This window comes from Hipposideros armiger, unplaced genomic scaffold (assembly GCF_001890085.2).
Source record: "Hipposideros armiger isolate ML-2016 unplaced genomic scaffold, ASM189008v1 scaffold_33, whole genome shotgun sequence".
Taxonomy (NCBI): Eukaryota; Metazoa; Chordata; class Mammalia; order Chiroptera; family Hipposideridae; genus Hipposideros; species Hipposideros armiger.
The window spans coordinates 4,047,047-4,071,995 of NW_017731383.1; the positions used below are offsets into that span (position 1 = coordinate 4,047,047).

The 24,949-nt window shown below is 45.0% G+C and overlaps 3 protein-coding genes across 7 annotated transcripts in view; 1 reads left to right on the plus strand and 2 right to left on the minus strand.

Moving 5' to 3' along the window:
* Window positions 1-18,279, plus strand: part of EIF2AK1 (eukaryotic translation initiation factor 2 alpha kinase 1) — a 30,209-nt gene extending 11,930 nt beyond the window's left edge. Inside the window, exons 7-15 of one of the 2 annotated variants that reach the window (XM_019637442.1) lie at window positions 866-965; window positions 1,486-1,546; window positions 1,857-2,178; window positions 3,955-4,066; window positions 7,954-8,054; window positions 13,481-13,592; window positions 13,791-13,873; window positions 14,903-15,136; window positions 17,199-18,279. In XM_019637442.1, coding sequence (XP_019492987.1) covers window positions 866-965; window positions 1,486-1,546; window positions 1,857-2,178; window positions 3,955-4,066; window positions 7,954-8,054; window positions 13,481-13,592; window positions 13,791-13,873; window positions 14,903-15,136; window positions 17,199-17,327 — 1,254 coding nt within the window. In that variant the 3' untranslated portion in view covers window positions 17,328-18,279. The remainder of the gene's footprint in view (window positions 1-865; window positions 966-1,485; window positions 1,547-1,856; window positions 2,179-3,954; window positions 4,067-7,953; window positions 8,055-13,480; window positions 13,593-13,790; window positions 13,874-14,902; window positions 15,137-17,198) is intronic. The other variant, XM_019637443.1, reaches the window with a different exon arrangement.
* On the minus strand, window positions 8,061-13,473 carry ANKRD61 (ankyrin repeat domain 61). Its single transcript, XM_019637450.1, has 3 exons — window positions 12,241-13,473; window positions 11,198-11,295; window positions 8,061-9,688 (listed from the first exon to the last, which is right to left on the minus strand). The coding sequence occupies exons 1-3, from the start codon at window positions 12,454-12,456 to the stop codon at window positions 8,743-8,745; spliced, it is 1,260 nt and encodes a 419-aa protein (XP_019492995.1). The 5' UTR covers window positions 12,457-13,473; the 3' UTR covers window positions 8,061-8,742.
* On the minus strand, window positions 18,251-24,936 carry AIMP2 (aminoacyl tRNA synthetase complex interacting multifunctional protein 2). Of its 4 annotated transcripts, none has more exons than XM_019637452.1 (4): window positions 24,735-24,935; window positions 21,639-21,845; window positions 19,594-19,825; window positions 18,251-18,774 (listed from the first exon to the last, which is right to left on the minus strand). In XM_019637452.1, the coding sequence occupies exons 1-4, from the start codon at window positions 24,747-24,749 to the stop codon at window positions 18,386-18,388; spliced, it is 843 nt and encodes a 280-aa protein (XP_019492997.1). In that variant the 5' UTR covers window positions 24,750-24,935; the 3' UTR covers window positions 18,251-18,385. The 4 variants fall into 4 exon arrangements, with proteins under 4 accessions (XP_019492997.1, XP_019492996.1, XP_019493000.1 ...); XM_019637451.1 differs by having other exon boundaries at window positions 24,615-24,935; XM_019637455.1 differs by lacking the exon at window positions 24,735-24,935 and adding an exon at window positions 24,615-24,703 and having other exon boundaries at window positions 21,639-21,820.
* Between the last annotated feature and the right edge of the window lie 13 nt (window positions 24,937-24,949).

Below are 24,949 nucleotides of genomic sequence, written 5' to 3' on the forward strand. Positions count from 1 at the left end.
GTTGCTGTCCTTTTGTTCTTCAGTCTAGTTGTGGAGGATGTTGCTTCACTGGCCCAAGTTGGCACCATCATTGCGCTCTTCCCGGGTGAGGCAGATCAGTCACTGGCTTCTGGACGGCCACTCACAGTGGCTGCTGGCTGCTCACGCTGGCTGCTGGCTACACGGTAGCCCATGGCAACCCACTGCAGCAGGGGCTGTAGCCTACGCCGTCGCGGGCGACTCACTGGCAGCCCAGCTCCAGGTTGAGCTGTTGTTCAGCATCTTAGCTATAGAGGGCAGTGTCACTGGCCCTCATATGTGAGATTCAAACCGGAGCCCTCTGGCGTCCCAAGCCAGCTCTTAACCAACGTGCCACTCGGCCAGACCTGACTTACTTTTTTATAAGCCTTTCAGATTGACCACGTTTCAGGGTCATCGCTGGGGAAATTAATTTTTTAAGTAAACCATTCATATACAATACAGCTTGTTACAAGAAAAACACGAGCTCAATTCAGCTCCCAGTCTTCTCCCTTACATACTGTATGGTCCTGGGCAAATGACGTAGTCCTCTAAGCCACTTGTGTCTCCTGCCCTTGAAATATTGCTGACAACCATGGTTTTATTCAACTTGAAGACTGGACTTACTTATAGGAGAATGATGATAAATGAACTATGCAATGTATAAAGTCCTATATACTTGTAAGCTTAGTTGGTACAACAATTGCATTTGTCTCTCACAAAAACATTCCCATTGTTTTAACATAGTTGAGATTGCTTATACACAGGGGTTTTTACTATATTTGCTCTGGCACTAGTAGTAGTTGATACCATGAACATTTAACAAATTGCCCGCGAAAGCCAGATCTCAGTATATTTTCTGCTTCAGGTGCTACGGGAAGTGAAGGTGCTGGCAGGTCTGCAGCACCCTAATATTGTAGGCTATCACACTGCTTGGATTGAACACGTTCATGTGGCCCAACCGCAAGGTAAGCAGTGTCAGATGGTAGAGTTGAAGGTTTGGCAAACTTTGGTCATGGGCCATATCTGGCCTGCCTCTGTTTTTGTGCATCACATAAGCTGAGAATTTTTTTTTCTTACATTTTTAAGTAGTTAAAAGGAATCAAAAGAAAAATATTTTGTGAAAATTATAGTCAGCATTTCAGTGTCAGTAATATAAATACAACTGAGAACACACACTGGTTCATTGTATTGTCTGGCTGCTTTTACAACAGCAGAGTCCCATAGGGCCCGCAAGACCTAAAGTACGTACTGTCAGGTCCTTCCCAGAGTCTGCTGACCTCTTGTGTCATGGAACAGCTTTGTTTTATGGTTCCTAAAAGGTGCCTGCTGGTGGTTTGAATAATCTCGTTGTATTGCGTTTTGCCAGAAGGGCATGCCATTTTTAGACTTGTAGTCTCCTTTGGTATTATTTGGGTAATTTAGCTCTGCCTTTGACTCTGAATTAGAAACTTGGACTGTTTGAAATTCGTTTTTGTTTTTGCTCAGCAGATAGAATTGCTATTCAGTTGCCATCTCTGAAAGTGATCTCCACCCAGGAGGATGACAGGTATGTGGACTGGTGTGGACTTTATAGGTTAGATACAACCTCCTGTCACCTGCATTAGGCTGCCTTCATTTTTTGCTATTAGAAGCTCAGGAGTGTTTCAGAGTTTCTTTTGGCTTATTTTTATTATGTAATGTTAAATGATTTCTTCCTCAGATATTTCCTGTCAGTATTTTAAGTAAATGTGGCTGTTAGATTTGATGCCATTTTTTTTCAGGACTTTACCAGTAAGACTCATATGGATTTGAAGGGACAGTTGAGTTACTTTTTTTTGACATTGATTTTTATCTTTACTGGTTTTTTTCCCCTCCAGAGGTCAGTCTGATGTTAAAAATGATGAAAGTAATAGCTCATCCATTATCTTCGCTGAGTTCACCTCAGAAGACGAAAAATCCTTAGAGTCTGGAATTGAAAACCAGAATAACAGATTGGTGAACTATACCACCGAATTGGTCACAAGAGATGCCAGTGAATTTGAATCATCCATTGAGTTCCAAGGAAATGGCTTGTCTGGTTTGTCCAGGTCGATTGTTGAGATTCAGCCGCCACGGAGGCTTAATTCAGGCTTAGAGGAGAATTTCACATCCACTGAGGAATCTTCTGGAGAAAACTTCAACTTGTTGGGGAAGACAGAGGTAGTGACTTTCCCAGAACCTACCGATTTGATGTTTACAATAATCCCTGTGGTTCGATAGGGCCTTCCGTCTTCTCAGCTGACTTCCCACCGTCCGCTCCTCCCTCTGCTCTAGCTCTTCTGCCCTCTGTTATCTCGTCTCTCCATGTTCCCCCTTGACGAATGGCATTGTATTTGGTCTTCCCTCCTTCACGTAGTTAACGCCTGCTCATCCTTTCCAGACCTCCCTGACTGGGTCATTCCCTGCTCTTGATATTCCCACACGTGTCCCTGGACTTGGACGCATCATGCACACTCTATTTCTGTTGTATGTTAGCTTCGTGCTATAAAAATATTTATGCAGACAGGCTTTCTACTTTTTGGAACATGGCTTTAGGAGAGAGTTCGAGTAGAATTACCCAGGTCAGTTTTCAGGATACTCTTGCTGAGGGTTACACAAATCTGCTGGTGAGACTCCCATGTACTCTCACCAGTAATGACTATTAGTATTTAAAAAATTTGAACTTAACAGGGTCTGCACATAATCTGTCATGTTGGATTATAGAACTGTGTATACCATCTACGAGGTGTGATCAAACAATATCGTGAATGTTTAAATAAAAGGAAATTATTACTGTAAAAGACACATTGCCATTAATTCCTTTCAAAATACCCTTCCGTTGCTTTGAACATCATTTTTGCCACTTTCTGAAGCAGTTCTGGAAGTCCTCTTTCATGAGTGTCTTCAGTTGCGCTGTCAGGGCTGCCTCGACGTCCTGAACCATTTTGACTGGGGACGAGCCAGGAGTCGCGCGGGGCCAGATCCATGCCAGATCCAGTGAATAAGGATGAGGATACACTGTAATGTTTTTATTTGACAGACATTGCTGTACCAGAGTCGCTGTGTGACACAGAGCGTTGTCATGATGGAGGATGATTTACACCACACTTTAAAACACACCTTCTCTCAACCATAGCTCACACCTGACTGACTGCACTGAACAAATTGATACTTGTTACACTCTGTTACTAAGTGTCAACGCACAGCTTCCCGTGTTGAAGATGCCTGCCTTTCCGTGGATGGCACTTGGCAGCAGCATTCATTATATTTTTTTATCACACCTCATATATATACACACACACGCAGAATTCTTGTTGTCCAGGAATGTGGCTCTGTATGTTTTTTTGTGAAACACAAAACATTGACTAGGCTCGCCTGAATACAGAAGAGTGGGGTTTGAGGGGCTTTTATTCAGAATAGTTTTATTTCTCTGTAATACATTTGGAAAATTCCCTGGATACCTAAATGAATGGGCTACAGTGAGCTTAATTTTTGTTTTTCTTTTCCTTGAACAAGTTATTAGTTATGTACAATGTGAAGCCAGCCAAACTGTATACTCATATGTACTTTGGGGTATACACAGAGTAGCAGAATACCACACAGCCATTCTTTGACGCTTGATCTGAGCTTTAAAAGCTGTTTATGTAGTGAGCACACCAGACAGGCTCAGGCCCACTGCCTCAGTGTCACATTCAAGAGCTTCTGCCCTTGGATGGCTGCCTAACTCCAGTGGGCCTACGCCTACCCACTTGGATTAGGCCACACCATTCATTGTACACATTGCTTTACTTCTTCATCTCCTTCACTAGACTGGGGTGTTCAGGGCAGGCCTGTGTCTGTTGTCTCTGTCCTCATCACTTAGGCCCAGCAGTGCTTGGCCTAGAGTAGGATTTGTTGACTAAATTTCCCGGGAGCGAGTGGTGCAAAGATGGGAGCCTGTGTTGTGTCGCCCCCTAGGCGCAGTACCACCTGATGCTGCACATCCAGATGCAGCTGTGTGAGCTCTCGCTGTGGGACTGGATCGTGGAGAGAAACAAGCGGGGCCGGGAGTGTGTGGACGAAGCTGCGTGTAAGTACTGTGTGCGTCTGTGGTACCGTGGAGGTTTGTAAGTACCGTGTGTGTCCGCAGTGCCGTGTGTGTCGGCCGTACCGTGTGTGTGTGTCTGCAGTACCGTGTGCGTCGGCCGTCCCGTGTGTGTCTGCAGTCCCGTGTGTGTCGGCACTACCGTGTGTGTCGGCCGTCCCGTGTGCGTCGGCACTGCCGTGTGTGTCGGCCGTCCCGTGTGTCTCTGCAGCGCCGTGTGCGTCGGCAGTCCTGTGTGTGTCGGCAGTACCGTGTGCGTCGGCACTACCGTGTGTGTCTGCAGTACCGTGTGTGTCGGCCGTCCCGTGTGTCTCTGCAGTACCGTGTGTGTCTGCAGTACCGTGTGCGTCGGCAGTCCCGTGTGTGTCGGCAGTCCCGTGTGTGTCGGCAGTACTGTGTGCGTCTGCAGTCCCGTGTGCGTCTGCACTACCGTGTGCGTCGGCAGTCCCGTGTGTGTCGGCAGTACTGTGTGTGTCTGCAGTCCCGTATGCGTCTGCAGTCCCGTGTGCGTCTGCACTACCGTGTGTGTCGGCACTACCGTGTGTGTCGGCAGTACCGTGTGTGTCGGCAGTCCCGTGTGTGTCGGCAGTCCCGTGTGTGTCGGCACTACCGTGTGCGTCGGCAGTCCCGTGTGTGTCTAGAAGTACTGGGCTGGGAAATAAAGGCGGCAGGATTTGGCACCTTCTGCTTCCAGGTGCTTTAGATTGGAAGAAAATAATCACTTTTTTTTTAAACCAAAGAGACAGTTATGCTTATTTCAACATTTTAAAAAAGCAATGGGAATTTGGAAGTTAAATTTCTCTGTGATATATAGTTTGTTGATATTTAAGCAGTAATTCTAGAATTCAGGTAATGATTTTGGGTGGAAGAGGTCTTTAAAAATTTTTTTAAGGAAAAAATTTTAAATACTTGTTTTATTTTTTTAACCTGAAAATGTATACTCTTACCAAAAGAAACCTTTAAAGAAACCCCTTTAAAGAAACCCCTGTAGAAGTGGTCAAAAGTTTGTCTCCATCAAGGTCCAGACCCCCCCAACCCCCTCCGCAGTAGTATATCGTCTAGAAATACTGTTAGGTTAACATTTTAAAATATTGTAACAGTGGTTCTCAACTTGGGCTGCACATTGGAATCACCTAGGGAACTCTTAAAAACATGTCGACAGTAAAGAAGAACTTTCCAGGGACGAAACCTGACACACATCACCTCAGCTAGTGATCAAGGTCAACCTCAGCAGTGATAGTTCATTTGCTGTTCACTCCAAATGACATGTTAACCTCTTATTTGATAGTGTGTGGCCTTGATAAGACGTGGTGAGAGAGCACTGTACCTCTGTGATCTTCCTCCCCCAAATCCATAACCCCAGTCTAATCATGAGAAAAACATCAGACAACCCCAATTGCATTCTACAGAATACCTGCCCAGTACGTCCCAATACTGCCAAGGTCATCATAAACAGGAAAAGCCTGAGAAACTGTCACAGACCAGAGGAGCCTCAGAGAGACATGACAACCAAATGTAATGTGGTGTCCTGGGTAGAATCCTGGAACAGAAAAAGGACATTGGGTAAAAAACTGGAAATCTGAATAAACTATGGACTGGTATCAATATTGGTGCATTAATTATACCAAATATACCATATTGATATAAGATACTAACAACAGGGGAATTGGGTATGGGGTAGGTGGGAACTTCTACTATCTTCCAATTTTTCTGTAAATCTAAGATTATTCTAAAAAAATAAAATCTATTTTTTGGTTTCTTTTTTTCTTCATTTTTTTTTCTCCTCTCGTTAAAATCTATTTTTTTAAAAGGCTGTTGTCTGGGACCACACCAGTAATTTTTATATAATTGGTCTCGGATAGGTGTTGGCCTTTGGTATTTTTTCTTTTTCTTTTTTTTGAAAGTTGGTGATCCTAATGTGTGGACAAAGTTGAAATGCACTGTATTAGATGATCAAAATAGGGAATACAAGTGACCTGATTTTAACTAAACATTCAGCGAAATATTGATCATTAATCATTGTTCACTCCTAGTGACACTGGAACGCTCTATTTGGTTTGAAATATAGGCCCGTTAGTCTACTCCAAGTCTTAGCCTAGTGTCCAGGGGAGGCAGAAACACAAGGTCTCCCTCTGGCAGCTCCTTGATGCCCCCCACCTCTTCTCTAGTTTGCCGTGAGAGTAGGCCATGCCAGACTGCTCAGTTCACTCGTGGCAGGTAGTGTGTGGGGTAGCTTCAGCGCCCCGTGAAGTCGTATCCTTTGCTTGCTGCATGAGTGATGTCTTTATGAAAAGGAGAATGGTTTATTAAATCCTGTGTGCAGTTGACCTTTAGCCTTCCATGTGGGAAATGAGTCAGTCCCTCATGAAGTGTGAGATGAGAACTCTGCGCTATCCAGTACAGTAAATCTGTCAGGATAGTGAGGGCAAGATATGTATGATAACGCTAGCATGATGTATGTTTTTCTTTAGAAAATATTTTAAAAGAAAACATTTTAGCTGTGTAGTATTCTAGCACTGTATGTATAGCCTTACATCAGTTATATTTTATGTCGGTTGTTCTCAGCAGTCCCATGAGTGAGAGACCTGTGTTTGAATCCTGGCTGTACTCCTCACCAGATGTAAGGTTTTGGGCGAGTCAGTAACTGCCCTCAGTCCTTTCCTCAGCCTGTGATATGTGGATGATTCCCATTTTATGGGGTTTTGAGAGGATCAAAGCAGTTAAGTGTAAAGGCTGTAGCACTGAGTGAATCGGATTTCTTATTGTGTGTGATGACCGAATTCTCTCGCAGTCGCCCAACATTTGGATGTGTTAGGTGGGTTAAAATGAGAACCGTATTAAAGACAAAGGAAGGCAGTCATTTGAATAGTTGTGAAAAGTCAGACGCCCTCCTTGCTTTTCTCCCTAGGCAGGAGGTTGTCACTTCACAGTAAGGGGGAGTCATAGGCCACAGTAGACGAACTTGTAGTGTAACCATTGCTTTTACACACACACACACACACACACACACACACACACACACACAGAGTGGTCTGTCTTCTGAAGTACTTGAGGTCCCTGGTTATAGTGTCAGGAGAGTGTGGAGTAGGTTTGAGCTGTGTGACAAATTGGGCTCGTTCAGAGAGGAGATGGGAGTGTGTAGTGTTCTTGGGCTTGAAGGTAAACGAGGTTTATGATTTAAAATGATTGAATACAGAAAAGCTAGTAAGTGCTTACTATATTACTAATCTTACTTGGCTGGCAAAACTCCAGGATTTTTTTCTTCATCAATTTTTTATTTTAGTCCTACAAAACCTCTCTACCCTCTAAGTTCTCATATTATGTCATCATATTAACAGATTAATTAATTCATTTGCTCTTTTCCCCATATACTTCATTTGTCAGTTGTTTTCGGAAAATGCATTCCACATCTTCCAGATGATGAAGCTCACCCCGTGGGCTTACATAATTTATCTTCTTGTTCCATTATTTGTAATAATGTCTCCAGCCCACAGTGGGCCAGGATACCAGATTTATTAGCCTTAAACCCCAGGATGTCAGGGGTTGAAGGGGACTTAAACATAATTTAATGTAGCCACCTAATGCCTGAGCATATTTACAGTGTAATTAATACAGGGGCTCTGAGTGGAATCAGAGGTCTCTTTCTGGGGACAGTCCACTGTTGAGCACTAGTTTGTGATGTCTTTGCTAGCTGAGGAGCCCTGCCTGCCAATTTCTAGGCTTGAACTGTTTTGGAGTATTGACTTTGTTAAAAATCTGAATGTTGTGTAGGTGTCAGAAGTTAATGTATTTGGAACTGCATTTAACATTTAGATGTTAATGTAATAAGCAAAAAAAAAAGAAATAAAACATTTTTTTTTTTTTAACTTCAGGTCCTTATGTTATGGCCAGTGTTGCAACAAAAATTTTTCAAGAATTGGTAGAAGGTGTATTTTACATACATAACATGGGAATTGTACACAGAGATCTGAAGGTAAGTGGGGGAGATGAAGTCATGGAAAGCTTATCAGGGGTGACTTGGTGTCGGTTCTTTGAATTAAATGGAGTTATGTATCTTAGTTCATCAACTTAGAAGGGTATCATTATTTTCATATACGTCATTGTTTTATAGGTCCAGAACATGAAAACTTGAATTTAAAAACAGTAATCTTTGGGCATTAGAAATTCTCACTGTTTTTCAGGTAGTAAGTATGTCTGACTGAGTACTACTATAGTTGATGGTGCTAAATGTATTTAATGCTGACTTATCTATTATTTCAGCCATAGAGGGCAAACCTGTTTCTATAATTATCCATCTTAAAGGAAATTTAACATGGGACAATTTTTTCTGCTGTTTGAAAAATCTATAATGACTATTCCAGTTTTTATCCACAAAAGGCCATCAAGAAAGAGAGAAAATATATTTACTTCTTTTCTGAGAGTTTTAAATTAATTTGCTTACTTTTTGGACCAAAATTAAATCATGAAAGATGCATTTCACAGACTATTTAGAAACACGTGAATATGCAGATCATTTTATTTTTTGAAAAAGATTTAAGAACCAGTGGTTTGTACAACTGACACTTAGAAGGCAACGAGGTTGAGTATTTCTGGATACGTGTCTAGCCAGCAAATGCGATGGGAGTTACTGGAACTCTTTGGCACTGTGAAACTTTGAGGTCTTATTTCAAGAGGCCAGCTAAGTCATAATACCCGTATACAGAGCTCCACATCTTCTCCGGGAGAAGGTGTTTCACGTGTTCCTTGTATCTCTTGCCGTAAATATTTCTGATGTTTCTTTTACAGATGTCCTCTAGGGATAATGGTTTTTGAGATAACTTGAATAGGGTTTCCTTTAAGAGCTCGAACTCCGGTAGCATGATTCCTGCAGGCAGAATTCCTTGGTTATTGGTCAGTCGCAAAGGATAGGAGTGGTAGAGCAGCTTGGCGAGGAGTGCGGTGTCTCTCACGTTGGCCCTGCGCTGCAGATACATGTGGATCGGAGATGCCCCATTTCTCGTTAAGATATTAACATTCACTTCAAATTCCAGAAGGAGGTGGATTATCGCCCCTCTGCCTCCGAAACATGCCTCGTGGATGGCTGTTAGGCCTTCGTGGTCCTGGGTGTTCACCTGGGCTCCGTGAGTCAGCAGCAGACGGATGCAGCTGACTCCCGCTGCCAGCAGGCGTCCGGCTTTGCTGGACGCTGTGCACACTGCCAGCTTAAGGGCTGTGTTCCCGGTGGATGAGATGGCGCAGTTGACATTTGCTCCGCAGGCGATTAGCGTTTCCATCATCTCCTTATTCAGTATAGCTGCAGCCATGTGAAGGGGTGTCATACTGGATTCATTAATGGCGTTGACATGGGCACCATTTTGGGCTAAGATGGTGAGCACGGGGTAGGTCCCATATGTTACGGCCAGGTGCAGGGGTGAAAGCTTGTGGCTGTTGTCCACTCGAGCATTCACTTGAGCTCCGTGCTCACACACAATGCGGAGACACGTCATGGCGTTATTCTGAATGTCTGTCAGCAGCCTCTGGATTCTGTTCCCCGGTTTTGTCCATGTGCTAGAAGTGACCGGCCAGTGCAGTAGCATCAGGTGAAGTGTGGTGAGGCCTCTTGTGTCCCTGGAATAGGAGGGACACAGGTTACATTCAGTTCACAGTGGGCATTAGTGCTTAAGAAGGCAACATTTCAGGTAATCCCCCTTAGTTACTTTAAAGAGGTGTTTGAAGATCTGCGTTGCTGTTTAATTTCTCAGGGTATCACATTGTTTTTCGGGGGACAGGGTGGTATGTGTCACAGCACCGAGGGGCCCAACTTCCGTTAGCAGCTTGTTTCAGCTTTGTGACTCTTGCCAGAACTGTGGCCTCTTCAGGGCTGTGTCCTGGTTCTGTTTATACCCTAGCACCTCACGCAGTGCTGTGAGCTAAGTTAGCAGCCATTCATTAAAATCGTGTGGACCTGAGTGTGACCTGGGGTGACCAGAGAAGTGAGCCATACAGGGCCCGAATGCCACTGACTCAGCTGGTGGCTGTGCATGTGCCCCTCTGCCTGGCATTGTCACTTGTGTGTGGAGGTGGGCTGAGTCTGGACCCTCAGTCACCTGCAGTGAGTGCGGCTGCTTCATCGTGGTTCCCAGGTAGAATGTGTGTTTCACAGCCTGGCCCTCATTTGTTCCTTTCCTGAAATCACTCAGGACTGCCTCCAAAATTCCTTCCTTTTGGCAGAAAAAGGGGGAAGGTTTATTAGGAACTGACTACTCTATTGAAATTTGAAAATGATTTTTAGTTTACATATGTTTATTCAGTGCAGGGGCCTCTGCTTGGGCTGTGGTGAAACAGCACATCGTCCCTACCTTAGCAGGCCTTATAGTCTATGGAAGACGCGAAACACATTTAAACAACGAAGGAAACACTGCAAGTGGTCAAAGTTCTAGGAAGCCTGACCCAGGGACGGCCTGTGGCTTAAAGGGCAGGAAAAGAGGCGCGTGGGTGAGTGTGTGATGGTCCACTCCTGGAAAGGCTGCGAGACCACCTGCCACGCTGGGTGGGGTGTGCAGGGAGAGGCGAGAGCGAGAGCCAGGCCAGGGGGGCTCTTCCGGAGTGTGGTCGGGATTTGGGCTTAACTGTCTTCTAATTGTGAGGGCAAGAAGTGTTACTTGTATACCGTGTCATCCTCGCATTCATTCAAATAGTATTGGGCACTTTCTAAGTGTCAGACATTGGTTTAAGTGGTGAAAATCTATTGGTATTGGTGAGCAAGAAAAACCTGTCATGAAACATACCTTCTAGTGGAGGGTAATAAAGAAGAAAACCTGTTGCCCACTTTGTCGTATCTAACGTAGGTCTTTAAACTGAGGGCTGTGAGCAGCATTAATGCATCTTCCTAACACTGCTGCTGAGCGCTTAACTGCGCAGGATGCTCCAAAGGGGCTGACTGATCTGTGTTCCTGAATCTTTTCCATTTGTTCAGAGCATCTTATCTAGTCAATAAAGAAACCGATTCATTCAAAACCTGACAATTTGTAGTCCGCAACCCCTGAAGAATGGATGACTCCCGACAGGGCTGGGCAAAATGACATCCAAAGCATGCATACCCTCATCTGTAAACAATCGCCTCCTGAGTTAACTTACCTGATTTCTGGGTCCGCGCCATGTTCTAGCAAACAGCGCAAACTTTGTGCCTTGCGGTATTCAGCAGCCAGATGAATGGGGATGATGGACTGTGTCTGCTTTGGGGGAAAAGAACCAAAGTGCATTTTAAGTAGCCTTATGTAGTTAGAAATAATAATTATGTTAGTTTGCCATTTCTAAGGAAATAACTGAATTTAGTATCTTGGTTCAGTATTTTTCTGGTATGTGCATTGAAATTTTCCTTTTCTTTTGCCTGTTTTAAAGACCCCAAACCAGTGAATTTATTATAAAATCTGTGTTACATAAATGCAAATTTACCAAGGCAACAGAAATAACTTAGAGCTTTGAAAGCTGATTCTTGTAAAGAGCTCATAGTGTAAAAGTAATGGTAATTGCTGTTAAGCCACTTAGTCTTTAAGTTAACCCACAGGATGACAAGTAGGGTTTGTGTTTTTTAAGGTTTTGCCCAAGTCATAGTATCAGTAAAAACCTGCATTTTCATGGTCTCAGAGATAATGCAGCAAATGTTTTGTCTGTGATTAGCAGAGCTGTTTATGCTGTTCTAAAAAAAACATGTAAGTAGTAGCTTTACAGCATGACTGCAAGATAAGGGGAGAGGGTGGAGTAAAGGACAGGGTGACTTTTTGAAAAAAAAATTATAAAGGTAATAATTGTATAAAAATTTAGAAAATGAAAAAGTATGTGTAAAAAAGGGAAAACAATTCCATCACACAGATGTGTAATCACTGTTGGGATATTTGAGAGGATGACGTTAACGTTCCTCCAACCAGACGCGATCTAGTCCTTGTTACATCTGTATCAGTGATAACTGGAAGGGAGGTGCTGCAGACTTAGGAACACTGCTCTGGGTGCAGAGTGAGCCTGAGACGCACTGTCTAGCCTCGAAGGGCAGCGAGGAGGTTTATGGAGCTCACAAGAACCAGGTAGTGTTGCTACATGATGCAAAAACACATCCAGGTGGTGTTCCTTCGGAAGCATCATGTGAGTCTTTTCTAAAAGTGACGGAGGAGAAAGGAGGGTACCTGGTTCCCAGGTAATCTGTAGCTGGTGGAGCTCGCCAGAACAGCTAGGGGCTGATCGACGGGGTGGCTTCGTAGCAGTGCCTGGATCGCAGGGCAGTCTTGTCTCATTATGGCTTCGTAGAGTTGAGTGTGGAGTGCTGCAGATGGGCCTTCTTCCAGTGACTTGGCACCGTCAGTGGCCAGCTCCCTGCTGCCCCTCTTGGTGGTGTTTCCCATGAGAAAAACTTAAGAGCGAGGACTTAAGAGGTCAGGGGAAACTAGTTACGGAATTGGTTAGTTTCAGCCTCTTTATGATGCCTTCAGTTCAGTTCTAGAATGTTTTAGAATTGTTGAGAATTGTATCCATGAACACGATTCATTTTTATATCAGAGCCAAACTTTTTCAAATTTTGTTCCTATATCATATAGTGCCAAATAAAGCACGGTTTTAAGGGCTTTCCTCAATCACAGAAAATATCCAAATTATCATGTTACACATAAAATTCTTCATATTTTCTCTTTCCATTCAGCTATAGATCAAAACACTAACAAAGGTAAAACAGGAATTTATACATTGAAATAAAAAATTAAAATTATTACCTTTAAAGTAAGAAAACCCAACTTTTAACCTAAACATTTTTTAGATTTTAGTGGAATTCTCCCCTCTTCCAACATGGGTGCAGTTTTTCACTGGCATAGGAACAGTTCCGCTGGGGGATGTTTTAAGTCTGCAGTGGTTGCTTAAATAGAGCTAAGTGTGTACTGTATAGTGTGACCTAGTTGTTTCTAGCCCTGGCTAACATATAAGAATCATCTGGGAGCTTAAACAAAACAAACAAACAAAAAGAATGTTTTTTCATTAAAAAAAAAGTCGAAGTCTTTGACTTACTGGAGAGGACAGTAGTTTCTGTTCCTTGGGTGATTCTGGTGTCCAGTTAGGGTCGAGGAGCACTTGTGGACATGCGCACTGTGCATTAGTGATTCTCAAACTTGGAATAACCTGGGAGGCCTTTAAAATAATACCGATGCCTGCGTCCACCCACTAGAATTTCTGTATTACTGGTTTGGGGAATGGCTTGGATGTTGAGGTTTCTTTAAAACTCCCTCAGTGATTCTAATGTGCAGCTGAGTTTGAGAACCACTGCTCTGATGTTTAATTTTGAGGGGCTACTTGCTGCTGAGTTGAGAACTCTAACATCCACACATTGTTACTATTTGTTTTAAGAACACCAAGGAGTTGACGTGCTCTGTTTGTTTATAGCCCAGAAATATTTTTCTTCATGGCCCTGATCAACAAGTGAAAATAGGAGACTTTGGTCTGGCCTGCACCGACATCATAGAGAACACAGACTGGACCAGGAGGAATGGGGACAGTAAGTTTTGGGGGCTGTGGTTTGGTTGGTTGTTTGCATTAAAAAAAATAAGATGTCAGGATTTAAAAAGAATTATAAAAATTTACTAGCAAAAGTGAGCTAAAGACAAAAGTTGCTGTCGTTCCCTCCTGAGAGTCAGTGTTCTTTAACGTCGTCAGTGTCACACTGCAGCGTCACATCCAGCTTTTCAAATTATAGGACTACCAACCCATACTTCCAGAGTGGGCACGTGTCTGTACGCTTCACCTGAACAGTTGGAAGGATCTGAATATGATGCCAAGGTAATGTTTCTTGCTTCTGACCCTTTTATTGGACTTTTTCTGCAGTCAAAAAGTACAGTAAATGCAGTGGAAGTTCCGAGGCAGAGGTCCACGTCAGACGGCCATGATGGGCAGCCTCACTTCTCAGTTGCATCTGACTGCCTTGCTTTTTAAGCTATTTCTAAATCCATGGGTGTAACGAGTTGTTTTTGAGCTTTCCCTTTAAAATGTCACGCACCTCAGGAAGCTGGAATTCAGAGGCCTGTTTTCAGCCTTTCATTCTGTTTTCAAGCTTAAATAAATGCTAATGCTACAAGGAAGTGTGCCCACTTGACTCCCTTTGAAGTAGTGTAGAATGAAGACACCAGAGTTTTAATCCACATTGTTCCTTGAAGGAATGTTAAGTAAATCCTTTTCTCCAAAGAAAAGCCTAGTCGATTTTTTTCTTTCTGATGAATCAGTCAGCTTTTTGGATGGATTAGGGAAGAGCCGCCAGAAGAAACCATGACTGCTTCTGAAGTCCTGTCTAGTAAGGAGCTTTCTAAACAACTTAGGAAAAGTGACCGATTTTATGCAGTTTGTTAAACTTGACCAAGAAAGCGTAACAGTGAGTCGAGGCAGAGGTGAGACTGAGGAGGCCCGGGACACTCTTGTGACCCCTCTGTAGCTGGCACCCGCACATGTGAGCTCGCGTCTGTCTCTCCAGCTGCATCAGGCCTGGATTTTCAAGGAGTGGTGGAGTCTGGTGTATGGTCGTGACTGCTTATCCCTGCCCTCCCCTGGCCATCAGTCCTCTGTGCTGTGAACCCTTTGTTAGTATTAGAGATGGGGATTGTGACAGTACCTGCCACCTCTTACTCAGGGCAGTACATGTATCAGGCCTGCAGATAATCACCTCTGAGAGACGAGCCAGCCCGCCATTCCCTTCACTGTAGGCTACGGACCGCCCTTTCTTAGTCTCTTGTGTTTGAGAGGATGGTGCGCTGAAATGGTCCTGTTGTGCTCACTTAGTATTTCATTACTAATCTCCCCCTTCCCCCACTTTTCCAGTCGGATATGTACAGCTTGGGTGTGATCCTGCTGGAGCTCTTTCAGCCGTTTGGAACAGAAATGGAGCGAGCCCAAGTTCTCACAGGTTTAAGAGCGGGTCAGATACCTGAATCGCTTAGTAAAAGGTGTCCCGTGCAAGCCAAGTATATCCAGCAGCTGACCAAAGAGAACACGTCCCAGAGACCATCGGCTCTGCAGTTGCTGCAAAGCGAACTTTTCCAAAATTCCGGAAATGTATGTATATTTTTTTTAATGCTGGGGAAACTATGAAGCTTTAAATAGACTTTGTTTAAATTGTGAATCCTCTTTTATGAAGAACAGTACAGCTTAGAATAAGATTTATGGAAACAGCGTATTTGAACCCATTCTCAGAGTTCCCAGCAGCACACTTGTTTTCATCATCCCAGTAAGAAAGATGACCACTGCCAGCTGTCTGCTCTAAAAATGACAGGCTCCACTTTCTAACCTCATCTGGCTAAGCCAAAAGGTTTTAGTTTTCCTTTCCAACTATGGTATGTGACCTTTCATAAATTATCACGTGCCTACTTGTAAAAAGGGACGTGTAGCAAAGGGTAAAAGAGCAGTAATTCTTGGAGAGTTGAGCATTGGTGGCGGAGACCGCCTTAGCCATCGAAGGTCGTCGCGTGTGATTGGCATCCATCCCGAGGTGCTGAGGTGCTGTCGCCCCAGGCAGCCCATGCCTTCCCCCTTCCTGACACATCGTCAGTGCCAAGTCTGGTCTCTAGTCTGCACATACTCAGTGTGTCCTCTGAGCAGCTGCATGGGAGTCATCTGGGGCCTTGTTAAAACTCGATTGGGCCCCGCCCTAAGACATCTGGAGTCGGAATCTGCACTTAACAAGATACCCAAGTGGTTGACATACACAGTGAGCAGCATGGCATGAATCTGTGGTCTCAGACTTGTAGTTTCTGGACCAGCATAAAACCAGAACGTGACAGACTGCTCAGCCTTCCCCCACCCCCAACCTATTAAAATGGAAACTTGGGGGCCTAGGGGCAGCAGTCTGCTTTAACAGACCGTGAAATGCTCTGGTGCCACTAGTTTGGCAACCTCTCGTAGTAACTGTTCAGTTGATTTATCTTCTATTTAAGGCTTATTAATTTTCGAGTAAAACTGAACTTTAGTAGCTTAAACGGTAAGCAGGTAGGTGGAGTACTTTTGTGTCTTTGAAAATGGCAGATGTGATTAAATGATCTCCTCAGACTGGACAGGATTTTCTAACTCCCAGTTGAAGTAGCTACTAGGGACCAGTTATTTGGTATTTATGGTAAGGATTTTTCCTGTGTTGTAGAATTTTTTATGAAATAACTTACACGTACCTCTACAGGTATGCTTTGCACTGTAGATTAGGACTGTAAAAATGACCCGGAAGAATTCAAACCATGCAGAGAGGTCTTAATAATCAACGGGAAAGTTATGATTATTCCATGACCTTCAAAAAGGTTTGTCAAAACATTAAAAACTTAGTGTCACTTACAGATGTATATGGAAAGGAAAAAACTTCCTAAGTGTCAGTTACAGATGTATGCGGAAATGAAAACACTGTAAAACTAGTATTTAGTGCACAGTAATTGAGAATGAAAGTGTTTCGAGAGTAGTTTGAACAGTGCCTGCCCTCATCTCATGTAACTTAGGGTGTGAGGCGAACCCTTTCTCAGTGCTGGGAGGGCCTTCCATCATCCGATCCTTTGCACTTCTGATGTTGTGAAGTATCTGAGTCTTTTAATGTGAAGTTTTTTGCTGGTGTCATTCTTCCTCCCTTGTGTTGATGAGTCAGTCCCATAGCTGCACACCCAGTCTAGCGGCAGCAGGGTCAGCTGTTTCTGAACACTATTCGGTTCTCACTTCCAGCATTACCAAGTTTCATCATTTGCTGCACTTCCATCTTTGATGGCCAGTTCCTTCTTTCAGTTGTTCATTTTTAAACAGTGTCACTTTCGTTTATCTCTGGACCAGGAGGCAGCACGACTCCACACGTGTGTGTGTGAACTAACAGATGCAGTGACAACTCACCCACCTACTCAGACTTTGGGGGAAGTGATGTGATTGGTCCTGGGTCATGCTGTGTCGGTCATTCACATAGTGTTTGGTGGACTAAACCGCTTTTTCACTCTACTGTGGTGACTGACACTTGAACCCTGTTGTGGGTGACTGGTGTTATTAAACTGTTATAACTGGGATCCATGCACATTGGAACTGCAAAGTGAGTGAGGCATGCCTGTATATTTAAAAGGAAAGAAGCCATTTAACGGAGCTTAAAATTTCCTCTTTACAGGTTAATCTCACCCTACAGATGAAGATACTAGAGCAAGAAAAAGAAATTGAAGAACTGAAGAAGCAGCTAAGCCTCCTTTCTCTGGACAAAGGGGTTAAGGATGACATGACAGATGGGGTGTGCCCGTGAAGCCTTAATCAGGCTCTCTAAGTTTGACAGTGGACTGCAACTCTCTAAGCTAAAGGCACCTGGAATGCATATTTTCAAGCTTGACTAGGGTGTAGGTGGTGTGATGCCTGCCTGTATTTAGTAAGCCCGTACGGGACCTATTAAAGTGAGTATGTAAGAGGATCCTCAACTGCTTTTTCCTTAAGTAGTTCTTTTGTGATCTAGCATTTTGAACTTGACTGCTCTGAACTAAACCTATTTTGCTCTTTCCCTTCTATTACACACACTCAATTCCTGGATTTCTTGATATGACTGCCCATCTGGTCTCTCAGACTAAAAGTTTAGACATCACCCCCCGTTCTTTTTCTCCTTTGAACTCTGCCTGTTGACCACCAAGTCCTCTTGTAGAAGTTTCTACCGCAGGAATCTAAGAACCAAACCCCCACACCCCATCACTGCCCAAGCCCTGGCCCGCACACTCGCCGGACTGTTAGTTTTGACAGCTGCCGTTTGTTCTAAGCCTTTCACACTGCTGCCAGTTAGTGACCAAAAGACAGCTCAGCTCACACCCTGTCTCAAAAGCCTCTGCCATCTCTCTGCTGCCTCCGAGATAGAACTTCCAACTTATAGCACAGTGTACATCATTCCACCTATTTCTGGTCTCTTCATCTTCAACTTCACATCATTCCAAAATCATGTCCTTTCAAAGCTTTGTACTTCTTGTCTCCAAAAGGATCTCCCAGCAGCACCAATCCCAGTGTCCTGCTTTTGCCCCTGCACCGTTCGCGGTGTTCTGTTTCGCACTTAACCCCACCATGTCCCTCAAAGGCAGCGGTGTGGTCTGCTCACTTTTCTACCCCCAGGTGCCTGCCACATAGCTGGAGCCTGTCACGGCACATTGCACATGATGATGTTGCTGAATTTTAAATAAAGTGAAAAGCACAAATCATACAGTGCTTTTATTGATACTTGACAACTGGCCTAAAGACTTTGATTTCAGTACAAGTCTGTTTACCAACAACCAGCACGAAACAGCATCCTTCTTAAAATTTAGGCCCTTTAAAATCCGTTCCTGAGCTTCATTTAAGGAGCTTGAGGGCCGTGCTGAATGGGGCCAGGTTTTCACAGGCCTTCATCCACCTGTGCACATTGGCGGGCGCGGGCACACTGCAGCCCCCCGTCTGCTGGAGCACAGACCAGAGCACCACGTCAGCCACGGTCAGTTCATTCCCGACGATCCAGGGGCTCTTCCCGAGAGCAGAGTTCATGGAGCGGAACACAGCGGCCTTTTCTTTACTGCTTCCCTCTTTTAACTGAAAAGTAGCTATATCTATCCAGCTATCTATGAGGGTTGATGTTACAGCATTATGCTTCTGGCCAAACAGAGAGAACAAAAATCGGGCAATGTTCCCTTCTCCTTCGATGGGGCACATTCTCTGGACACTGAACTTCATTTGTGTCTTTGGCACTGAAAGGAAAACACACCATGTCATGTCAACAAGAACAGCGCCCCGGAAGGGAGGATTTGCAGTGTGGGAGGGGGATTCACTCACAGGAACTGGTGGCAAGGGCAAGTGTATTTTCAAGAAAATCCCATTTTTAGTCTCCAAAAGGTGTAGTATTCAAGAAAGTTTAAACTATGTTTAAAGAATGCAAAATGTTAAAAAGTGACCGTTTCTGGCATTTGATTATGACAATTGTCAAGCTAGAAGGGACCCCGGATCAACTACTCTAACCCCTGTGCCTCAGCATTTGCAGGATGAGGGCTGGAAACCAGGGGTCCCATCTCCCAGGTCAGACACTCTTCGTACCCTTGCCGTTGCTCCCTTGACATGTAGCTGAGGGCAGTTAAGGCATTACTCACGGACAACATTAACTCCCTTCCCTCTGTATACGCTTAATCAGGGGAGGAATACATCGGTGGGATAATGAATAACTGGTATCCTGCCATCCTTTTATGGCCATTTGAAAAGATGACATGAATGTCCCTGTAATGATAGGTTGTGGAATGTGAGGGCAAGATGGCTGACAGCCGCTACTCCCCTGCCCTGGCTGCTTCGACAAGATCTCCCCTAAAACTCCTCCAGCAAAGACCCTAACCTGCCCAGAGGAAGGAGGACACCTTTCGGTCAACCTGCACCTGGGCTCCTCTTCTAGAAGCACCGCTCTGACCTGACAGCCAGTAGCTGAAGAAACGTCCCGGTCCTAGACTTGCTGCCGCTTACTAACACCATGGTGCATGTTTCACCATGTAGGATGTGAGTCGGACCCAGTCCCCTCTTCTTACCATTCTTCCAGATGAGAGTAAAACCCAGCTGATACTCATGGCGGGACTGTGTTTTCGTCTGCTCGCCAAAGCACTTGAGAAGGTTTTCTGGCACGTTCTTTACTGCTGAGTGTGTGTGAACGGTTGACAGAACCTTGTAGTGGTCGCAGAGCAGCCGGTGCAGCACGAGCAGAGACAGGGGAGGCGAGGCGGGGTTCGCGTTGATCACAATGTCTTTGAGTGCCCCGTAATCCTGGGGGAGAAATCCAAACGGAGCAAAGGATGTTAACAGCAATCTGAGTGTGAGGTGTACTGGGCGCTGTTCTCAGCACCTAACTGCCATGGAGACGGTGCTGACTGACTATCCCGCCTCACAGCTGAGGAAAGGAGTCCTGGGGAGACACAGACCGTGACTCATCCAAGGTCACCCGCTCAGGAGCTGGCCTGTGAGCTGACGTCAACCCCTTAACCCCTGCACTGCTGGCTCCTGACAAAAAGTTGACTTCACTGTCAAATCAGTAAAACAACATACTACAAATGACACTTCTATTTGTCCCTAAGTTTAAAACAAATCACATGCAATTACAGTCGGCCTTCTGTCTCTGCAGGTTTCGTATCCTCAGATTCAAGGTTGAAAACTATTTTTGATCCCCAGTTCGGAGACCGCGGATGCAGAGGGACGACAGTATGCATTGTCCTACGTCATTTGTGTAAAGGACTCAGCATGGATCTTAGTATCCACGGGAGATCCTTGAACCAATCCCCTGCGGGTACCGGGGGACGAGGACCACATTTACCAAATCTCCCTAACACCTGACCACCTGACAGGATCGCCTCACCATCAATGTGTCAATGAAGCGTCTCTTGTGAAAGAGTCTTGGCTCAAAATATCATTGGGAGGAAGGGCGAGTCTAAAACACGAGGTGTTAACTGAGGTGTCCAAACACCCTGCCTTTCCAGATGTGACTTTATTTCTATACATTCACTCTTAATGAATGAACTCAGAGAACACAATGAAGGCCAAGTTCCCTAGTTTTCTGTCCACAGCCTGCCACAACCTGGCCTCTGGTGGCCTCTCCTGACCGAGGCCCTTCACACTGAGCTACAGTGGATGCTTTGCAGCTCTGAACAGCTGTGCCTTCTGAGGGATCACAATACTTCATAAGACCATGTGCTCTGGGGAGCCTTCCCAGCACCCTGAGACCGCACAGCTGTGGGTGGGCACGGACTCATCAACTAGACTGGCTCTCTGGAGGCCTGGCCAGGTCTCACTAAGATGTGTGCATGCAACATGTACTGGGTGATAAAGGAATACAGTACATTGGTCTCGAGGTAGCAAAAACAGCTCTGGGAGAACTATAGGACCGCCTCCACTTGTCAGGCCTTATGTTGTACCATTTCTATCACCTGTTCTAGAGGGTATTAGCAGGAGTTCTTGGGACAAACTCTTTTGCACCCTCCAATAAGTAACACTGTATAGTAAGACATTATCAGATTATGCTCTATGTTAGCTGTAGCCTGTAGACTGATCATTAAAGGTTGCTGATACAAGTTAATTTTAATAAAGCAAACTGAATTTAAGCAAAATACACTTGAAATTAGAGGCTGTGATACGGCTTTTAGTGATATATTTAAAAATGGGATTTTGGTGGGATTTTTATGCCTGGGCTAAAGCTCTGCAACTCAGGCTCCTCTCAGAGTCTGGGCTGACTCTGCCAGACCTCTGAGGAGCAGGAGCGAATGATTAAAGATCTGGGGCTCAGGCTGCTGCAATGCTGCCTGGAATGGCGAGAAGCTGGAATGCGACATCCTCCTCTGCCTCCTGACCCACCCCACTCTTCTCCACTGTGTCTGAGAAGAAGCGGCCTTAGCGCTTGCTTTGGGTTCACTCATAGCCCCTGAAGCTGCTCTGTGCAATGACAATCATTTAGGGGAGAGAAAAGAACTTGCTCTTTGTACCACCTTTGAAAACGAGAAAACCAAGACTTCACTCATAGTAGCACAATTTTCTGGCACTGACAGCAACCTAGCATGCTGATGTTCTTTAGCTTTCCAAAGGAGCTTACCTTTCCAAGCACTGAATTTAAGTCTAATGCACTGGCCGATAAAGCAGTGGGCTCACTGGCTTGGATTATGTTGGTTACGTCCAAGTCTGCATCTGGTGTCTGAATCATCTTAGAGAGACCGTCGACCGCGGCTTTCAACTCGTATAGACGTTTTAAAATATCATCTTGGTGGGACTCAAGAGCTTGAAGAGATGGGTCAGTGTTACCCTAAACAACCAACAGCAGTGTTTATTTCCTCTACTATCAAAGTGGTCTGTTTAATTTGATCACCTGTCGTCTACTTCACTCCACAAATTCATCCACCTCCCACCTTTTAAAAGAAGACATTAGGGCCGGCTGAGTGGCTCAGTTGGTTAAGAGCTTGCTCAAGGATTTGAGCTCTGAGCAACAGCAGTTCGAGTCCAGCCCAAGCTGAGCTGCCGCTGAGCTGCCAACAGGTGGCAGGATGGCTCAGCTAAAAAAAAAAAAGACATTAAAATGAAGTTGCAGAATCATCTTATTTCCCCACTGTCCAGTAGGTCCTGCAAATCGATCCACAAGTGCTTTAAAACAAACAAAACACGTGACTGAAAGCCACTTGCAAATTGTACTCATATGACTCTATCTCTGCATTTTCTTTGCCTGCTGTAGTGACTGATACACAGTTATCAGTAATATTTATAATAAATCTCAGAAATGTGTATTTACCTTATAAGGTAGTATCAAGCAACCTTCCAATACAGTCACATTGTACAACCAATTTCCAGCCAGATTCATGAACTCTTACAATAGATAATCTATTCTTAGTTGAGAAAATACATAAAATCATGAGTAAAATGCTCATAACTAGACAGAACAGTAAAGAATATGGCAATGACCTTGAGTTTATTATATACATGCACTCATGATACAATATGAGTACAGGAGGAGTACTTGCTCACATTTGTGTATTGTTAGGTTTAATGTTCTTGGGAATAACTGTTCCTCCCCTACTCACTCATAACACTGCCCTCTCATGCTGATCCAATTCATCACCAGGTACTGTCAATTTTCTGGAATCCGCTGGCTTCTCAGCATGCCTCCACTGTCACTGCCCAAGTCCACATTTTTCACCTGGCCTACTTCCACTGGCCACCTTGCCACCCATTCTGGTCCACCCTTCGAAGCCCATCCCTAGGACGGCAGCCAGAGAGATTGAACAAAGGCAGATCACATCACCTCCTCCCCTGGCTAACCCCTTAGGCTAAAAAGCAAAGCTCTTAACCTGGCTAGAGAAACACTTTGTATGACTTGTTCTCTGGCTGCTCTTCTCTCATAATTCTCCCCTTGCTCTGCACTCTAGCCACACTATCCTTTGGATTCCTAAAACACACCATGCCCTCACCTGCCACTGGACTTTTATTCATTCTGTTCCTCTATCTGCAACATTTTTCTCTCTTGCCTGGTTAACTCCTTTTTACCCTAGAGCTGAATCACCACTTTCTCAGCTCTCCTCACTTGCTGCTCTTTGATTTCTGGATGGGACAGGGTTCAGTATGCCACTTAAATAATTAGGTGCTGAGCAGAGCTAAGTCTGAATGCAAGATGAGTGACAGGTACTGCTAGTACCTGTGTAATAGCCTCATGGTACTCAATGACAGTCCTTCCAAGTAACATTATCAATCTCTCTTAACCAGCACTGTTTGTGCACAGTCTTGCTCATTTCTACAAATGGCAGTAGCGCCCCTGCTGAACCAGGGTGAAGAAGCATCTACTGGATTAAAAAACCGTCAATGCACTGAAACACTGGAACGAGTACTGCATATGAAACGTGGCCTGTGATTTAGAGCGCCAGCATGGCTTCATCTCGCCCTTGATCTGAGGAATGAGGAAATGCTCAAATCTGCTTTACTATCATTCCTTTTAACGTTGGCCTGCTGTTTTCCTTGCTCAGACTAGACTGTGATTTGGCATACTGTGTGTATCCACTTATTCTATTTTTATGTATTTAGAAGCAGTTTATTCTTTGTGTCACTCTCATTATCCTGGGTATGCTAGATTTCTAATTATCTGTCTATCCACTTTGTTATCTACTAGAGAAGTGGGACTGTGCGTCTTCTAAGTTAGAAGCTTTGGGGAGGGTGGCAGCATCAGGAATTTGTATACACTGCTGGTGGGAGCATAAATCAGCCTCACCACTTTGGAAAGCCATTTATCTAGCACCTACAGCTGAAGATACACCAGCCCAACGAGTCAGCAAGTCCATCCCTTAATAAATACCCTGTGCCTGCTCACGTACAAAAATATTTGCCACAGAATGAAACAGCTTAGGATGGAAAACCAGGTGACATAGGTGAGCAGTGGGTGGATAAACCGTGGGAGTACAGGCATACGATGGAACAGCAGACAGCAGAGAGGACGAATACTTTGTCATTCCGCCCCAACAAAGCGAGTTCTGAAATGTCTAGAAGCGGCAGTCAGACACAACAAGACAAACGGCGTGCTTCCGTGAACAGCAAGACTACTTGGCTTCGGGATGCACACTTAGGTGGCATAAGAAGAAAAACGCAGGGCACGGTGATAATGGAAGTCGGGACCTTTGGGGGTGGGCTGAACTGGGACAACATATGTTAACCTGGGTGGTGGTGACACTGTTTTATTCTTAAAATAGGAATTTACGCGCTATTCACTCTTCTGTAGCTAAAATTTCAGATAAAAAAGTTTAAGTAGCCATACGCGAAAAAAAGATACAAGATGGATAGATCTTTTAATAGATAAAAGTCAGGGAACTGGCAGGCGTGTGAGGCCGGGATGGGGCAGAAAGGAAGCCAGGCCGGGTGCCATGGCTGGTCCGAGCCAGGTCATATCCCCCCGACTCGGGCCTGGAGAGATCCCGGCCTAGCCCCCCAACTCCTCGGACCAGACCATAGCGCCTGCGCCCTGGGTGGGAGTGAGGCCTTGGCGCCTGCGCACTGAACAGAGAAGAGGGCGGGGCGGGGGGGGGGCGCACACTCCTACCTGCACGTGGCCGGCTTTGGGCGCCGGGCTGCTGGTCCTGCGGTGCACGTTGGGGAGCCTATACATGCAGGTGGGAAGCTCTACACGGAGAGATGCGCAGCCCCCATGATAGGGCTTTACCTGGTACATCGGCATCGTGGGAACCAAAGGAGGGAAGGCGGCGGGTGAGGGACACGAACGCTCAGAAACCGGGAAAGGCCACTACGGACGGAAGCCACCTTCTTTCTGATCCGGCTGCGGGCGTTCTGGAAAGGGCAGTCCGTGTGCGCTAAGTGGCCCGGGCTCTCTCGACGTCACGACCCGACCTTTCACATGACCAATGGGCCAGAAGGAGA

Bases quoted from the DNA above. Each gene is read 5' to 3' on its own strand.
- ANKRD61 (XM_019637450.1), bottom strand. From the start codon at position 12,456: ATGGGAAACACCACCAAGAGGGGCAGCAGGGAGCTGGCCACTGACGGT. The intron at 11,296-12,240 runs GTACCCTCCTTT...TTTCCCCCAAAG, and splicing joins ACAGATTACCTGGGAACCAG to CAGACACAGTCCATCATCCC. The intron at 9,689-11,197 runs GTAAGTTAACTC...CTCCTATTCCAG, and splicing joins GGCGCGGACCCAGAAATCAG to GGACACAAGAGGCCTCACCA.
- AIMP2 (XM_019637451.1), bottom strand. From the start codon at position 24,749: ATGCCGATGTACCAGGTAAAGCCCTATCATGGGGGCTGCGCATCTCTC. The intron at 19,826-21,638 runs GTAAGCTCCTTT...TTTCTCCCCCAG, and splicing joins TAAATTCAGTGCTTGGAAAG to GATTACGGGGCACTCAAAGA. The intron at 18,775-19,593 runs GTAAGAAGAGGG...TTTTCCTTTCAG, and splicing joins TACTCTCATCTGGAAGAATG to TGCCAAAGACACAAATGAAG.